We start from the raw sequence: 19,304 nt of genomic DNA, 5'->3' as shown, positions 1-19,304 counted from the left end.
GAGCCAATACCAGCACTCTAATACCAGCACTCTAATACCAGCACTCTAATACCAGCACTCTAATACCAGCACTCTAATGACAATTACAGACTTACGTGATGCCAGGGTGCCATAGTAGAACACTCTGTATCCGTTCTGATTTTCCAACGGCTTGAGATGTGACCTGGGCAAGGAAACATTACGATCAACTCACTGATGCCTTTTGCCTTCAACTCCCTGGTGCCTGTTGCCTTCAACTCCCTGATGCCTTCAACTCCCTGCTGCCTTCAACTCCCTGCTGCCTTCAACTCCCTGATGCCTGCTGCCTTCAACTCCCTGATGCCTGCTGCCTTCAACTCCCTAATGCCTGCTGCCTTCAACTCCCTGATGCCTGCTGCCTGCAACTCCCTGCTGCCTTCAACTCCCTGATGCCTGCTGCTTGCAACTCCCTGATGCCTGCTGCCTGCAACTCCCTGATGCCTGCTGCCTGCAACTCCCTGATGCCTGCTGCCTGCAACTCCCTGATGCCTGCTGCCTGCAACTCCCTGATGCCTGCTGCCTGCAACTCCCTGCTGCCTTCAACTCCCTGCTGCCTTCAACTCCCTGCTGCCTGCTGCCTTTTCCCGCAGCAAGGAATAATCTTTCCCCCTCTACGAGCATGACAAGTGCATATATAATGTAGTGATGGGGGCTGTTCAGAATGAATTTACATAATAATCTCTCGCTCTTTCCATCATTTATTTCTAAGCACCGTATGTTTGATCCTGTAGGGTCTCTTCACATATCCTCCTGGTATGGAGCTTGTAGTAAACACTAATACATTGACAAGAGACCAAAGGAAACTAAAGCTGTGTATTCACTGTTGTTTTCACTCGAATTTCCTGACTAACGGCGGCCGTCCCACTACAAAGACGAGTCACACGGGTGCTCCGGAAACCCCATTCTGCTGCTCATAGGGCAAAAGGTTTTGCTGAATGTGTGACCTTTTGCTTTGTTTTCTTACACATTCTTGAAAGGAAAGTGAGCTGAACCCATCTGTGTATACTTTCACCTTGTCTTCTATCATCTGTTATAAAGGGGAAGTTAAACCTTATATTCATAAAATTTGTTGGTGAGAATTGGTTTTTCCTTTTTTTGTGTGTTTTAATTGTTTTCCTCCCTGTTCTGTTTTTATTTAACCGGTGGCTTAAGACAGTGGCCCTTGTGGTCCCAGCTGCAGTCTATAATATCTGCAAAAACAACGAAAAATTCCATAATTACCTCAATCTCAGCTTCCTGTCACGCCATGACAATCGCTGTGTGAAGCCCTGATTACGTGCAAACCCCCCCCCCCCCGGTCCTTGTAAAAATTGTCTTGTTTGAAACTGGTCCGTGGTGCAAAATATGTCTGAGATTGCCGATTTAAGAGGTTGTCTGGTTGCTAAGGCCTGCAACCCTGCAGTTTACCCAGGAAATTAGATTTTTATTATTATGTATTACTTAGGTGACATTTATATTGCCATATCGATCTGTCTTTTCATTATTGCCGTATCTATATTCTGTGGGTCCTGACTACATGTACCTGGGGCTGCCATCAAGGAGAGGGGACAGGAGGACCCTTGGAATGTCATCAGTAGGGCAGGGCTTCCTTTTAAAGGTGGTGTTTGGGCAGATAGGAGCAAGGCTTGTGTAGACGCAGGTGAAGGTTGAGTGGATCAGGGGTAATTTTTCAAATTTTTAGGCCTATTGGGCCTCACTGTTTCCGAATCCAGTACCCCTGCATGTACCATTAAAGCATTTTACCTTTACTCGACTCTCCTCTAGCCAAGGCACTTATTCCCACAGTGCCTTGCATTTACTGTACAGAAGGAGAATAACATGTGAACAAGGCATGGTGGGGACTAGAGTCATGGCACATGTAGTCAGGACCAGCAGTGCACAGAATCCCAAGGGACTGACAAATACTGATTTCGGTAGAATTTACATTTACAAATAACTGTAAAACCCCTGAAACTGTATAATAAATGTACACTGGAAATATTACTTTCCTTGGGCCCCATCTGAATTTTTGAGGCCCATGACAACTGCCTGAGCTGCTGTAGTGTAAAAACAAGCCCAAAACTGTGTTTTCTGCCTTTAGAGCAGGACCTGCCCCCATGAGCCCTCTGCAGTCTCACCCCTATCTGCCCCTTTATCTCTTCTGTTCTGCTCTCATTTCCTCCTTAGCTGACAGTCTGCAAACATTCTGCTCCCAGATAATTAGCCCTTTATCTCGCCTTGGGTGCTCTGCCATGAGACAAGTGTTGCAACTGTCATATAACATGACGCCATGCTCAGAACTGCCCCCACCCAATGACACTGAAAAACAGAAATATATAGGCGTGTATATAGGAAGAAAAAGGGTCCCTGAAAGCATCACAACCAGGTCCTCAACCTGAATCTGCACTGTAAAGGGGATGTAAAACTAAAAAGAAATTTTGCATAAAAAAATATATAGATAGATCGATATAGTTGTAGCTAAGGACTTGTAGCTTAGCTACAAGTGTATCAGCCAGGAGTGCAGGTAGGGACACGTAGATACATAAATACATTTACAAATAAAGGGGTTGTTCACCTTTGAGTTAACTTTTAGTATGACGTAGAGAGAGATATTCTGAGACAATTTGCAATTGGTTTTCATTTTTTATTATTTGTGATTTTTGAGTTATTTAGCTTTTTATTCAGCAGCTTTCCACTTTGTAATTTCAGCCATCCGGTTGCTAGGGTCCAAATTACCCTAGCAACCATGCACTGATTTGAATAAGAGACTGGAATATGAATAGGAGAGGCCTGAATAGAAAGATGAGTAATAAAAAGTAGCAACAACAATACATTTGTAGCCTTACTGAGCATTTTTTTTTTAGAGGGGGGTCAGTGACCCCCATTTGAGAGCTGGAAAGAGTCAGAAGAAAAAGGCAAATAACTCAAAAACTATAAAAAATAAACAATGAAGATCAATTGAAACATTGCTTAGACTAGGCCATTCTATAGCACACTAAGGGGCAAGTTTACTTATGGTCGAATATCGAGGGTTAATTAACCCTCGATATTCGACTGTAGAAGTCGAAGGATTTAGCGCTAATCGTTTGATTGAACTTTTAAAACCTTCGAATCGTTCGATTCTAAGGATTTTAATCCATCAACCGAACGATTTTGTTCGACCAAAAAAAAGACCTTCCCCATAGGCTAACATTGACTTCGGTAGCTTTTAGGTGGCGAACTAGGGGGTCGAAGTTTTTTCTTAAAGAGACAGTACTTCGACTATCGAATGGTTGAATAGTGGAACGATTTTTAGTTCGATTTGAAGTCGTAGTCGAAGGTCGAAGTAGACAAAAAAAACATTAGAAATTAGAAGTTGTTTTTCTTCTATTCCTTCACTCGAACTAAGTAAATGGGCCCCCAAATGTTAACTCAATGGTGAACCACCCCTTTAAAGCCACAATATTTTTAACAAATGAATATTGTATAGTGGCTTAGAATTATATATTAAATATTTTATTTTTTGGGGGGAGGGTTAATATCTCTTCCAGCTAGTGTCACAATGCCATGTGATAGTGAAAATGAAATAGGCTTTGTTGGGTCCTGGCACATGAGAGTGGACTATGAGACATTGTGGTGAGATTGCCACAGCTCCAGTAGCCAAAATGGGTCTCTGTAGGCCGCAGTCTAATAAGTCACATGACGAATCAACCACTCTGTTTAGTCACCCCCTCAATTATCCAATCAGAAAATAGAGTCTGCTGGAATATAACCTATTTTTCTGAGTCAGGATTAATGTGCCTGAGTTGTCCCTGTAACCTTCCCTGTCAGCCAGGATCAGTGTGATGGAATGTGAGCTCACCATTCAGACTGTGGCCCTTCAATACTCTTTGTTTGGGTTCTTGGCCCGGAGCCATGGAGCTGACCACGAGTCGGGCGCAGATGATGCAAATGTCTGACACTGAAACGTTTCTAAGGCGAATAGCAATGAGTTTGTTCCCCCAGCAGCTCCGTGACCTGCTTCTCTGATGCGCCGTAATGAAATATTTATTCGAGCAGTCGTTATGAAATGAACTCGTTACTGGAAAGAAAGTCACAAGGTCTGAGGTAAAGCAGCGAGAGGGTTTGGTCGTCTTTCTTCCTTTACTCCAGGCAAACACATTCAGTAGCGCCTGCTTCCTTTCCTCTATCAATCCTTTCCTCTTTCAATCCTTCCTTCTATCAATCCTTCCTTCTATCAATCCTTCCTTCTTTCAATCCTTCCTTCTATCAATCCTTTCCTCTTTCAATCCTTCCCTCTATCAATCCTTCCCTCTATCAATCCTTCCCTCTATGAATCTTTCCCTCTATCAATCCTTCCCTTTATCAATCCTTCCCTCTATCAATCCTTCCCTCTATCAATCCTTCCCTTTATCAATCCTTCCCTCTATCAATCCTTCCATCTATAAATCCTTCCCTCTATCAATCCTTCCCTCTAGCAATCCTTCCCTTTATCAATCCTTCCCTCTATCAATCCTTCCATCTATAAATCCTTCCCTCTATCAATCCTTCCCTCTATCAATCCTTCCCTCTATCAATCCTTCCCTCTATCAATCCTTCCCTTTATCAATCCTTCCCTCTATCAATCCTTCCCTTTATCAATCCTTCCCTCTATCAATCCTTCCCTCTATTAATCCTTCCCTCTATCAATCCTTCCCTCTATCAATCCTTCCCTCTATCAATCCTTCCCTCTATCAATCCTTCCCTCTATCAATCCTTCCTTCTATCAATCCTTCCCTCTATCAATCCTTCCCTCTTTCAATCCTTCCTTCTATCAATCCTTCCCTCTATCAATCCTTCCCTCTTTCAATCCTTCCTTCTATCAATCCTTCCCTCTATCAATCCTTCCCTCTATCAATCCTTCCTTCTATGAATCCTTCCTTCTATCAATCCTTCCCTCTATCAATCCTTCCCTCTATCAATCCTTCCCTCTATCAATCCTTCCCTTTATCAATCCTTCCCTCTATCAATCCTTCCATCTATAAATCCTTCCCTCTATCAATCCTTCCTTCTATGAATCCTTCCTTCTATCAATCCTTCCCTCTATCAATCCTTCCCTCTATCAATCCTTCCCTCTATCAATCCTTCCCTTTATCAATCCTTCCCTCTATCAATCCTTCCCTTTATCAATCCTTCCCTCTATCAATCCTTCCCTCTATTAATCCTTCCCTCTATCAATCCTTCCCTCTATCAATCCTTCCCTCTATCAATCCTTCCCTCTATCAATCCTTCCCTTTATCAATCCTTCCTTCTATGAATCCTTCCTTCTATCAATCCTTCCCTCTATCAATCCTTCCCTCTTTCAATCCTTCCTTCTATCAATCCTTCCCTCTATCAATCCTTCCCTCTATCAATCCTTCCCTCTATCAATCCTTCCCTCTATCAATCCTTCCCTCTATCAATCCTTCCTTCTATCAATCCTTCCCTCTATCAATCCTTCCCTCTATCAATCCTTCCCTCTATCAATCCTTCCCTCTATCAATCCTTCCTTCTATCAATCCTTCCTTCTATCAATCCTTCCCTCTATCAATCCTTCCCTCTATCAATCCTTCCTTCTATCAATCCTTCCCTCTATCAATCCTTCCTTCTATCAATCCTTCCCTCTATCAATCCTTCCCTCTATCAATCCTTCCCTCTATCAATCCTTCCTTCTATCAATCCTTCCCTCTATCAATCCTTCCCTTTCATCTCATACACTCAGAACATAATTGCCCCCATTGTATTTCATTTCTAGCTCTCCTCTTCTGTTGTTTTCTGTGCCATTAGAGGTGCAGGTTTTATATATTTATATGGTTTATAAGATGAGTAGCCTCCGCTTGCTTTGCATCAGATAAGCCTCTCTGTTTCAGCCTCATTGCTAAGTCAGCCACAGGCATTCCCAGCAGCAGTGCAATAAATGTTAATGAGCCTTTTGGATATGGGGTGTTTGATCCTGCTTTGCCCTGTGGGTCATTGGATCCTGAGTTTATATCTACAATCCCTGCCAAAGGCCACACAGAGCCAAACCCAGTCTGCTGAAATACACAGGACAATATCAGCCCCTACCGCAGGCAGTAGCCTCCTCCTTCTGTTCTCACCCGGAACCATTGTGATGGCTCAGCCACAAACCCATTCTGGTCTGGGCGTGAAAACAATGAAGGGGAACATCATCAGAAGTGGGCAGGGCAGAAGGAGAAAAATATACATAAGATAAGAAACATAGATAAGACCCCAAACCTGACCCAGGACCCGCATACATGCACCCCGCATCCATAGCCTCATCTGAATATTCTACCCGCAGAAAAGACCCAAGTTACAGCCAAGAGTGCAAAACCCGTGTAACCAAATGAGGGAACAGCGGAGGTGCAAAGAGGAAGTTTGGGGGATTTCTGCACACGTGTCAATCATCTCTTGAGAAACATTGCTTAAAGGGGTGGTTCACCTTCAAGTTAACTTCTAGTATTTTATAGAATGGCCAACTCTAAGCAACTTTTCAGTTGGCCTTCATTATGTTTTTTGTATCATTTTTTTTATTATTTGCCTTCTTCTGACACTTTCCAGCTTTTAAATGGGGGTCACTGACCCCATCTAAAAACAAATGCTCTGTAAGGCTACACATTTATTGTTATTGCTACTTTTTATTATTTATCTTTCTATTCATGCCTCTCCTATTCACACTGAAGACTTTTATTCAAATCAATGAATGGTTGCTAGGGTAAGTTGGATCCTAGCAACAAGATGACTGAAATTACAAAGTGGAGAGCCACTGAATAATAAGCTAAATAACTCAAAAACTACAAATAATAAAAAAAGAAAACTATTGCAAATTGTCTCAGAATATCACTCTCTACATTATACAAAAAGTTAACCCAATGCTGAACAACCCCTTTAACCCCATCATAGCCGTGTCGCCGATCAGCCCTTCTCTTTCATGGGGCCCATTCTCCTCGTTGTGACACTTCTTTCAAAGAATCTCTGCTGGGGAAGAAAAATTGTATCTGTCAGTGGCCAGTATTATATTATAGTTTTCATTATCATTTGTCCATATTGTTCAGCAGCCCCAGGGATATCCCATTAGCAGTTTCATGTTTTCTACTGAGAATTCCCTAAAAATTTGCAGTGTCCTTTCACTGGCCACATCTTCAGACTATGCCTGGTATTTATAAAGAAGTCGTGCGTATAACAATTTCTAGGATAATGTAAGTCAGGAAAGGGACTTGTGTTATTAATATATCTGGTTTTCCTGCTTTGTATTCACTGAACTTAAACATACATTTCCACCAATTTATGAATGACATTGTTTTTACTGGCAGGAGCTTCCATATCCGTCATCCCTTGCACCATTGCCGACTGTAGGTTGGGTGCATTTTCCCTTTTATAGTGCTTGGTGTGTGTGTGTGTGTGTGTGTGTGTATATATATATATATATATACAATACACAAAAGCCATGAACATCTTGTAAATTATATCCTTATAAACGGTGAGTTCTGATGTCATTTCTGTCACATGACACCCTAAAACTTGTGTATTATAATAAATAAAGTACACCCGGTTGCAAAATATGAGGATATTAGAAGTTACCTTGGAGTTCCATGACCTGTATAAAATATATATGGTCATTATATGGTCATGAAACTCCTCGGTAATTTATAATCTCCTTATATTTTACAAGAGGGGGTACTTTATTCACTATATATATATATATATATATATATATATATATATATATATATATATATATATATATATATATATATATTGTGTGTGAATTTTCCCAGATGACCTGGGGGTATAAAGCTCCTTTCCCCTTTGCTACTTTGCAGTGTCTTTAATCAACTGTGCTAACGAAGCAGGAAGTGGGAAGTGCAAATCAAGGATTTTCCCTGCTAAAAAAAGCTCAGACTAAATCATAGCTCACGTCCTGAAATCTCTTGTTCATTCATCCCTGACTCTTGCAGCACCTCTTCCCCCGAGTTAAAGGGATATGCACATCTGTAGAGATATAAACCTGCAAGATCTTTATTACAAGGGCACATATGGACTCTGCAGTACATTATGTCATGTGACAGTCCTTTCTGCAGTAAAACTGTGGCTCAGATGAGTGGCTTCCACAGTGTTTCTTGCGCAACGAGCGTTGCAATGGCTGCCGGCCAAGTTACTCACTGAAGGTCAGACTGTTGGGAAGTGCAGCCCAGTGACACTTGCAATCTGTAGCTGAATGATGTGCCAGGAAACAAAGGCAGCACTGTGTCACTGATAATATCCTACATTCTGCAACAGCTTCTCCTTCTTCTTCCACCCCATTCTGGGAGGTGCCATAGAAATTGCTTTGTTTTTTGTTTGTAGCAAACAATATGTTGCTGTCTGCTCTTTCTACCACCCCCCCCCCTTAACAACAACTCAAGGGACACCAATTGGGCATTGCTGCTATTACCCACTCCCTTCCCAGAGACTATTATCCCACTGTTACTATAGGCACCATCTCTCCCTACTATACCTGCTATCCCACAGTCACACTCCCTTCCCAGAGACTATTATCCCTCTGTTACTATAGACACCATCTCTCCCTACTATACCTGCTATCCCACAGTCACACTCCCTTCCCAGAGACTATTATCCACTGTTACTATAGGCACCATCTCTCCCTACTATACCTGCTATCCCACAGTCACACTCCCTTCCCAGAGACTATTATCCACTGTTACTATAGGCACCATCTCTCCCTACTATACCTGCTATCCCACAGTCACACTCCCTTCCCAGAGACTATTATCCACTGTTACTATAGGCACCATCTCTCCCTACTATACCTGCTATCCCACAGCCACACTCCCTTCCCAGAGACTATTATCCACTGTTACTATAGACACCATCTCTCCCTACTATACTTGCTATCCCACAGTCACACTCCCTTCCTAGAGACTATTATCCACTGTTACTATAGGCACCATCTCTCCCTACTATACCTGCTATCCCACAGACTATTATCCACTGTTACTATAGACACCATCTCTCCCTACTATACCTGCTATCCCACAGTCACACTCCCTTCCCAGAGACTATTATCCCACTGTTACTATAGGCACCATCTCTCCCTACTATCCCACAGCCTGTTATATACATCTATTGCCTGGCAAACAAAATCAAAATCAAGTTAGTGTTGTGTCTGACACTAGTGTTACTATACACACGTCCCTAACTAGCAGCAGTTAAGTGATTCCCTGCTTCTCTGTATGTTTTGTTGGTGAAACCTGATTGTCAGTGGGTTTTTTTTTGTGCTGATGATCCCCCTGTGTCTCATGTCCTGGTCACATGTAAGTGATTTAAAGAGCAAGGCCAGGAGATGAACTTTAGGCACGGGATTATAATTAACTCCTTGCATACCTGAATGCTACAGGCCCTGCAAATGTGGGAACCTTGTTTATTCAACCTGAACAATTTCTAATTATTTTGCAAAGCCACCCTTTGTGACTTCTGATCCTTTTTCTATTGGTTAGTGTACAGTCGAATAGGTTGAGCTTGAATGAGTCAAATCGCAGCTGCCCAGCAGCAGGATCCCTTATATAACCTGCTTGTTATTGTTCTGATGTAAAGGCAGAAATGTTTTCATTTGTAATTACAATTATTATTATTAATAATAATAATAATAGCGGTTTACGCAAGGCAAACGTAGGAGTAGCGCGTTGAATGCTTAAAGGTCTCTGAATGGCTGTTGCCTATTAGAGGAACCCTGAACCCAGAGTGGTAATAAGTATCACTCTCTGAATCATACTAAAAGGCTGGAACCTTTATCTGATGAGCCTGAAGGGTGACAGAGATTGGAGGAGTATGGCTGCTGGTGCTTGGAATGCTGCAGACTGTGTGAAAGTGAATGGGGAGTAGTGTGAGTGAGTGTGTGTAAGAGTCAGTGAGTATGTGAGTGTGTGTAAGAGTCAGTGAGTATGTGTAAGAGTCAGTGAGTATGTGAGTGAGTGTAAGAGTAGTGAGTGTGTGTAAGAGTGTGTATGTGAGTGTAAGAGTCAGTGTGTATGTGAGTGTGTGAGTGTAAGAGTCAGTGAGTATGTGAGTGAGTGTGTGTAAGAGTGTGTATGTGAGTGTGTGTGTGTGTAATAGTCAGTGAGTATGTGAGTGTGTGTGACAAAAGCAACTTGTAAAGAATGTTGCCAGAACTTGACTGTTTACATAACTTTTTACTATAGGAAAATTCCCCCCAGGCAGAGCTATTGAATAGTGGTGGAACCAGATCTCAGGCTGGAGCTGGAAGAGCCGCATGTAGAAGTTATTGTTTGGGGAAGTGGCTAATAATTAGGGAGGGGATTTACCCTGCACCCAGGAAGTTACTCATCAGAGCTCTGTGTGTCTGGGATTCTACAGCCCCTTATACATGAGCCAATCCTTGTGCCCCTGGGTTAATGGAATAGAGAGGTGAGGAGACCCTGTACACAAGACAACATATTGTGTAGCACTTGCTCATCTGGCCCTTACCCTGTGAGCTTACATTCTAAGGTCCCTGTCACATTCACACCAGTCCCTACCCCAATGAGGTTACAATCTAAGTTCCCTGTCACATTCCCACCAGTCCCTGCCCCACTGAGCTTACAATCTAAGGTCCCTGTCACATTCCCACCAGTCCCTGCCCCAGTGAGCTTACAGTCTAAGGTCCCTGTCACATTCCCACCAGTCCCTGCCCCAGTGAGCTTACAATCTAAGGTCCCTGTCACATTCCCACCAGTCCCCGCCCCAGTGAGTTTACAATCTAAGGTCCCTGTCACATACCCACCAGTCCCTGCCCCAGTGAGCTTGCAATCTAAGGTCCCTGTCACATACCCACCAGTCCCTGCCCCAGTGAGCTTACAATCTGAGGTCCGTCTTTCTCTATCTCTCTCTCTCTCTCTCTCTCACACACACACACACTCACACACTCCCTTAACTAGACTGTGGGCATATGGATAGAGGGACATAGTGGGGCCACTATTTGTACAGTCCTTTCCCTACTGTTCTCTCTCTCTCTCTCTTATGTCTATAGAAAGTGCTGCATGACTGGCTAGTGATCTAGTGGATTCTTGCTGCAGACTGTGCTGTGTGCCAGTGAGCCAATCAGCAGCCAGCCCTGCACTATTCTAGGGCCCATCAAGAAGAGGGCCCCTGGCACTGCAGGAAGGCTGGAAGGATTCATAAAGCAGCAGTTCTTGTTGGACTACAAATCCCAGCATCCTTTGTAATGTATCATCTCTCTACTAGTCGGGGATCCCCTTAAAACAGCGCGGGTGCAGGACGGTGGAGCTTCCTGTGGGGCAGCAGCAGCAGCAGCCACATGAGTAATGAGTAACGTCAGGCGCCTGGAAGTGACTCCATCAGCACCTGTGGCTGCACATTCGCTCCACCGCCCCCAGCCCGGCGCTCAGTCCCCCTCCCCTCTGTCTGTCTCTGCTGCTGCCGCTGAGCTGGAAGCGCCTGTGAGAGATCAGCTTCTCCCTCCCACCAGCCCCGCCCACTCCTCTAGCCCCGCCCCTCCAGTCCCAGATCCGCCATCCTCACTCGGCTCCACTCAAGCTCTGCGACTCCCCGGGAAGCCCTGGCAATGCCTGCGGGGAGGATCCCACCGACACCAGGAGGCCCGTGCTCGCTCCCCTCCCCGGCTTGGCTTGTCGTGTAAGCGGCCGACTTGTGCCCGGACTAACCTCTCCCTCCCCGGCTCAGTCTCATTGTGGAGCTCCGATATTGTCTTCCTCCTGCTCTGCTGCCCCGCACCCACCTGACACCACCAGGGCTGAATTAGTGGCGCCTCTGTAGCCTCCCCTTGTGCCCCATTAGCAGCCCCTGGCCTCTCGCTCAGACCTGGACTGAGACCTGGACAAGCTCTGGGCTCAAAGGAACAGGTAGGAACCTTCTGTGTAACCCCATCCCCTGAGCTTTACTAGTCCCCTAGTCTGTGCTCTATAGCAGGGATATAATGTGGGTCATGTCATGTAGAATATATCATGATGATAGAGCTATAGTATTTATCATGATGAGCTATGTTATATAGCATGATGGAGCTATACAGATAGAATATATCATGACGCTAGAGCTGTAGGATATTTCATGACGATAGAGCTATTATATCATGATGATAGAGCTATAGAGTATATCACAACGATAGAGCCGTAGAATATATCACAATGATGGAGCTGTATAATATATCATGACGATAGCGCTGTTGAATATATCACGGCTATAGAATATATCACGACGATAGAGCTTTAGAATATATTGTGACGATAGCGCTGTAGAATATATTGTGACGATATCGCTGTAGAATATATTGTGACGATATCGCTGTAGAATATATTGTGACGATATCGCTGTAGAATATATCACGACGATAGAGCTATAGAATATATCAAGACGATAGAGCTATAGAATATATCACGACGATAGAGCTATAGAATATATCATGGCGATAGAGCTATAGAATATATCACGACGATAGAGCTATAGAATATATCGCGACGATAGAGCTGTAGAATATATCATGGCGATAGAGCTATAGAATATATCATGACGATAGAGCTGTAGAATATATCACGACGATAGAGCTATAGAATATATCATGGCGATAGAGCTATAGAATATATCATGACGATAGAGCTGTAGAATATATCACGACGATAGAGCTATAGAATATATCACGATGATAGAGCTATAGCATATATCACGACGATAGAGCTATAGAATATATCACGACGATAGAGCTGTAGAATATATCATGACAATAGCGCTGCTATAGAATATATTGTGTTGGCACTGTGCCTATTCTGGGTGCCCGGCTCCTGTTCTCATTCAGTGCCAGGAATTTGCCCTTAGGAAGGAATTTACAATAAGTTGAGTCTGTTCCGTGGGCTCTGTATTCCATCTGCCTTGTCCTGCGGGTGCTGGGCATGTGACTCCCAGTAGGCATCACCCATTTATAGGCTGGAAGTGAATCTGCTTTCATTGATAAACATTCCTTTCTGGCACCCGGGGAGTGGGGGCAGTGTTTGTTGTTGTTTCCAACTCCCAGTATCCCACTGACAGCTGTTGGGTGCTGGGAGTTGTAGTCCTATAGCATCTGGGAGTTGGTGTTTGGAATGGAGCTGTAAAGCATATTTTTACTTGACTCTAGAATGACTTTGGCTGCTGCAGAACCTCTTGGGGAGGGGGGGGGCAGAGCAAATAGGAACAGGCGTGTGATTCATTCCCTTTCCCAGAAGTTTCACTCCCGTCAGGCCTTTTGTGTCCCGCAGATCCCCCTGTGATGACCTCAATGATTAAACAGTGACCAGACCAAGGGGGGAATCTCATCCCGGCTCAGTTATCCAGCACTGCTGTCTCTTCACTCAATGTCCTTTCTGCTGATATTATTATTATTATATGAGAGGTTTCCTTGCTCAGAGGGCAGAGAGAGAGAGAGCACATGTCAGCTCCCCATGCACTTCCTGTTGCACTTTAAACACAGCTCTTACATCACTGGGCAGCGCTTACATCACTAGGCAGCTATTAGATCATGGGGCAGCGCTTACATCACAGGGCAACGCTTACATCACCAGGCAGCTCTTGCATCTCGGGGCATCACTTTTACAGCCGGAGTTCCATTTCCCTTTTAGGAAGGGCTCGTCTCTGCCCAAATGAATGGAACTCCTTGCAGCTCTCCCCACGGTCTGTCTACTGACTGGGTAAAGTGTGTCTCTCTGTATTGTACAACTGAAAACCTCACATTTTCCACTTCTAGATCAGGTTTATTATACATGTATGGTTTCTAAGCAGACTATGCATAGCAACCAGGTAGTAGTCAGACTGGTACATTGAACTGGCGACTGCATTAATGTAAAATATGTTTGCAAATGGCCTTGGATTTGAATGGAGCCCAGAAGACATAGGGTGGTGGAGCTGAAGGTTTAACTCAACAGCTAAAAGGTGGCAGTTTTCCCATGATATAAGGTTTCTACTTGATGTCGGTCCCATCCCACTGATCCATAGACACTAAGGTGGCCCCTTAAAGAGCTACACGTATACAGTATAATAGTGCCACAGTCTTGGGTGTCCCTTAATTGAGCCCATTTTGTGCTGCTTTGCTGGATTCTCCACTAATGGGGGAAATGATAGAAACCCTGGGCTGGTCTAGTCTTATATACAAACAGCTGGGCTCCCTTTACTGGAGCTTTTCAGTCACTCACCCTGGGCTTTGTTATTCCAAACACTGGCACCCAGTCGCCCTGCTCGTTATTTGCGCACAGCAGCTGACTCTCTAGATAAAGGCCGGGTGCTGCTCACTCTTCAACAATACCCATTTGCTTTCAAGGGAATTGCTCTGACAGGTTGCGTCACGATGCCCCGGGGGACCTTTAACCCTAGGGGTCAATTTAGTTATTTTCCACTTAGGCTGCTCTGCATTCCATACCCCTTGCCCTTAAAGCGACATACCTCAAATCTGTATAGTTGGGCAGGGATTGTCTTTAGCTCTCTTATTTACTGTAAAGATTAAACCTCTCCCCATTCAGCATGTTGTTACCAGGGTGTCTGATTTCAGGCATTTTTCCCTGTGTGTTTTATTTATGGGCTCAGATTCTGCCCCTTATTACTGTCTATGGGAGGAACACGCTGACCCTGGCACAGGTCATGTTATTTACATTGTTTACAGCTCTGCCCGGGTTAAAGGGTTTGTTCACCTTTAAATTAACTTTGAGTATGATGCAGAGAGAGTGGGATTTATTTAGCCATTTATTCAGCAGCTCTCCAGTTTGCAATTTCAGCCATCTGGTTGCTAGTGTCTAAATCACCCTAGCAACCATGCACTGATTTGAATATGAGACTGGAATATGAATAGGAGAGGCCTGAATAGAAAGATGAGTAATAAAAAGTAGCAATAACAATACATTTGAAGCCTTACAGAGAGTTTGTTTTTTTTTTAGATGGGGTCAGTGACCCCCATTTGAAAGCTGGAAAGCCTAAGAAGGCGCCAAATAATTCAACAATTTGAACATTCAAGTTAACTTTTTGTATGTTATAGAATGGCCAATTCTATGCAGCTTTTCATTTGGTCATCATTATGGTTTATAGAAGTTTTATTTGCCACCTTATTCAAATGGGATGCTACAGTTTTATTGTTATTGCTATTTGTTATTATCTTTATAATTAGCTTCCCTCCTATTCATGTTGCAGTCTTTTGTTCAAATCAATGCATGGTTGCTAGGGGAATTTGGACCCTAGCAACCCCGATTGCTGAAATTGCAAACTGGAGTGTTGCTGAATAAAAAAGTTAAATAACTCAAAAAACACAAATAATAAAAAAAAATGAAAACCAGTTGGAAATTGTCTCTGAATATCACGCTCTGCATCATACTAAACGTTAAATCAAAGGTGAACAACCCCTTTAATAGATATGTATATTTATATAGACTAGGAAACCATGTTTGTGACATCACTTGCAGTCTCATCCTCTTGTGTGTGTTTTGCTGAGACAGACAGAACGCTCTCATTCACACTTCGTGTTTGTTTTTCTTTATTTAAATGACTTGTCACATGCTTCTTTGCTCATTACTGGAATTCTGGGGAAATTTTCAAGCCGTCGTGTTGTTTCTGCAGAATTTGTGTTTAACCTCAAGCCATGAGAGACAACTCCTGCCGTGTGACCTCTGGCAAGTGGATGAGAGACACTCCTATATTAGGAGCCATGTTTTCTTGGAGTTCATAACCTGGTGTGGGCTAAAACCAGGCTGTTAGGATTATTTGCCCCCGAGGCCAGTGATCTGGGAGATTGTTGGATTGTGGAGATCACTGCATGGACAATAGTGATGTGTGGGTTGACCTGAAACCCTCTGGGATGCTTGGGTTGACCACTGGGCAGGTTTGGGTTGAAATTTGGTTGACCGTTGGGGTTGGGTTCAGGTCAGTCTGGGGAAGAACACTCCACCCTAATTCCAAAGATTCCCTATCTTGAAACTAGAGTCATGGGCAGTAGTGATGTGCGGGCTGAATAACCGTGGGTCAGGTGGGTTCGGGCCGACCTCGGACTCGCGGGTGCAGGTTGAGCTCTTCTCCTGCTCTCCCCATCCGCCGCCATCAAATGCGCCTGCTTGCCCCGCCCCTTCTGTGATGTCATTGGAGGGTGGGTCAGCACGGGTCTATAAAAGCAACGCAGAATTCGGATGTGGGCCAAGGGAGGGCGGTTTAGGGTTGGTTGCGGGTCGGGGAAATCCCCACCCGCACATCACTAGTGGGCAGTGGTAGTGGACAGAGCTAGAAGACACAGGTGCGTTTTGGGCAGGGGGTCCTACAATGGCAACATTTTGCAGATTAAAGGGGTTGTTCACCTTTGAGTTACTTTTAGTATAATGTAGAGCAGGGGTCCCCAACCTTTTTTTTTACTCCTGAACCACATTTAAATGTAAAAAGAGTTGGAGAGCAACACAAGCATGAAAAAGTCCATGGGGGGGTGTCAAATAAGGGCTGTGATTTTCTATTTGGTAGCCCCTATGTGGACTAGCAAACTACAAGAGACTCTGTTTGGCAGTACATCTGGTTTTTATACAACCAAAACTTGCCTTCAAGCCTGGAATTCAAAAATAAGCTCCTGCATTTGAGAGCAACATCCAAGGGGTTGGTGAGTAACATGTTGCCCGCGAGCTACTGGTTGGGGATGCTGATGTAAAGAGAGATATTATGAGACAATTTGCAATTGGTTTTTATATTTTATCATTTGTGGTTTTTGAGTTATTTAGCTTTTTATTCTGCAGATCTCCAGTTTGCAATGTCAACAATCTGGTTGCTAGGGTCTGAATTATCCTAGCAACCATGCATTGATTGGAATATGAATACACGAGAGGCCTGAATAGAAAGATGAGTAATAAAAAGTTGCAGTAACAATAAATGTCGTTTTACAGAGCATTTTTTTTTTTAGATTTGAAAACTTGGAAGTCAGAAGAAGAAGAAGAAGGCAAATAATTAAAAAAAATGATAAAAAAATAAATAATGAAGACCAATTGAATAGTTTCTTAGAATTGATCATTCTGTTACATACTAAAAGTTAAATTTAAGGTGAACCACCCCCTTTAAGGTCAGGTGCTGGTTATGGTTTTGCGGGTTATGGTTTTTGGGTGGGTTAAGTTTAAGTTAGGGGCGGGTTATGGTTTTGTGGGTGGGTTAAGTTTAAGTTAGGGGCGGGTTATGGTTTTGTGGGTGGGTTAAGTTTAAGTTAGGGGCGGGTTATGGTTTTGTGGGTGGGTTAAGTTTAAGTTAGGGGCGGGTTATGGTTTTGTGGGTGGGTTAAGTTTAAGTTAGGGGCGGGTTATGGTTTTGCGGGTGAGTTAAGTTTTTGCGGGTTATGGTTTTTCGGGTTATGGTTTTGCGGATGGTTTAAGTTTTTGCAGGTTAGGGGCGAGTTATGGTTTTGCGGGTGGGTTATGGTTTTGTGGGTGGGTTAAGTTTGTTAGGGGCGGGTTATGGTTTTGTGGGTGGGTTAAGTTTAAGTTAGGGGCGGGTTATGGTTTTGTGGGTGGGTTACGTTTTTGCGGGTTATGGTTTTGCGGATGGGTTAAGTTTTTGCAGGTTAGGGGCGGGTTGAATTTTATCTGACCCGCACATCAGTAATGGTCAACCCAATGTAGGTAATCATTGGCAATGGAATTTTTTGAGCTTACTGATTGATATCTGACTGGGCTTCAACAAGAGAGAGAGTGCAGTGTTTTGGCACCATCACTAGCCCAATATGCTCCTCAGGTTGGCATGTGGCATATAGACCGCTTTAGCGATGGAAACTGCACTTGGGTGGCCATGGCCTGTGCACCATCTTCTTCTCTGCTGAGCTAAGGTGTAGCCTTCTATCTGGCACCGATCCTGCATTCATTTGTGTTCTCATAGGAAGTCTATTGTGTAATCATTGCATAAGGCGAATATTCTGGAAGCGGTGCCACTATATCGCCCGTTTCTCACACCCGTCATCTTCTACAGATTCACTTTATTGTCTTATGTGCGTGGCTGAGCGACTGGTTGAACTACATGATATCGCACGGCCTGGTAAATCATTAAGAATTTAACCCAGATTTTTTTTTTCTTCTGTTTTATCTGAGCCCGCACAGCTTGAGAGATAGACAATATACGGAAAGGCACTCTGGACTCTGGAGATTAAATGCCTGGGCCTCATTAAATAAAATAACATTGAGTCAGAAATTCCTGTGACTTGTTTGGTACCGTCCGACTTTATTTACCTATGCGATGTAAAGCAAGGATATTTTTGTTTTTTTATATATATATATATATATATATATATATATAGTTACATAGTTACATAGTTAAATTGGGTTGAAAAAAGACAAAGTCCATCAAGTTCAACCCCTCCAAATGAAAACCCAGCATCCATACACACACCCCTCCCTACTTTTAATTAAAATTCTATATACCCATACCTATATTAACTATAGAGTTTAGTATCACAATAGCCTTTAATATTATGTCTGTATATATATATTTTTTTTTTATTATTATTATTAATTTTTTTTTTTTTTTAGAATGCTAGGAGACTGATCGTAAACTGCCTACCTGGGCTTCACTTCACTGTGCTGACAGTTTGCCTAAAATTGGCCACATGGGAGTGATTCATGGGTACTGAGTAACTAGGGGATGTGGCACTTCCTGATGGGATTAAGGCCTCATTAAAGGGGTTGTTCACCTTTAAATTAACTTTTAGTATGATGTAGAGAGTGGTATTCTGAGACAATTTGCAATTGGTTTTTCATTTTTTATTATTTGTGGTTTTTTATTTATTTTATTCATCAGCTCTCCAACCATCTGGTTGCTAGGGTCCAAATTAATAATAAATAAATGTGTAGCCTTACAGAGCATTTGTTTTCTAGATGGGGTCAGTGACCCCCATTTGAAAGCTGGAAAGAATCAGAGGCAAAAAGGCAAATAATTCAAAACCCATAAATAATGAAGACAAAGAGTTGCTTAAAATTATCCATTCTATCACATACTAAAAGTTAAATTAAAGATGAACCACCGCTTTAATGTTTTTTGGTAAGAAATATCTCTCTTGTAATGTTTACTGAACTTGGTCTCTCTCTTCTTTTGCAGGCATTTAAGCCCCTGGTTGGAAAAGGTGTATATAATTCAATTACTGCAATAGAATTCTTAGTAGAGAGACACCTGGAGTTTGAAACTGAAGATAGTGCCTTTCAGCCCTATCAGGTAAGTCACTCTTTTACTTTATCCGTTCACAGTCCGAGAAGAGGTTGTGACAGTTCAAGCTCTCAAAGAACTGCTCAGGGGCTGCTGGGAGTTGTAGTTTTGATACA

At 43.1% G+C, this 19,304-nt stretch overlaps 1 protein-coding gene across 2 annotated transcripts in view; it reads left to right on the top strand.

Annotated features, from left to right (window-relative positions):
* jmjd1c.L (jumonji domain containing 1C L homeolog) overlaps positions 1–19,304 on the top strand; it is a 226,646-nt gene that overhangs the window by 142,837 nt on the left and 64,505 nt on the right. The window contains exons 1-2 of one of the 2 annotated variants that reach the window (XM_018225115.2): positions 11,494–11,873; positions 19,084–19,197. Coding sequence is in view for 1 of the 2 variants with exons in the window: in XM_018225114.2 (XP_018080603.1) it covers positions 19,084–19,197 (114 nt within the window). In the remaining variant the exon portion in view is untranslated. Of the gene's footprint in view, positions 1–11,493; positions 11,874–19,083; positions 19,198–19,304 lie in introns of those variants that run through there. The other variant, XM_018225114.2, reaches the window with a different exon arrangement.

The sequence above is a fragment of the Xenopus laevis genome, chromosome 7L (assembly GCF_017654675.1).
Source record: "Xenopus laevis strain J_2021 chromosome 7L, Xenopus_laevis_v10.1, whole genome shotgun sequence".
Taxonomy (NCBI): domain Eukaryota; kingdom Metazoa; phylum Chordata; class Amphibia; order Anura; family Pipidae; genus Xenopus; species Xenopus laevis.
The sequence above is the reverse complement of the archived record's forward strand: the minus strand, read 5'-3'. Positions and strand labels throughout refer to the sequence as shown.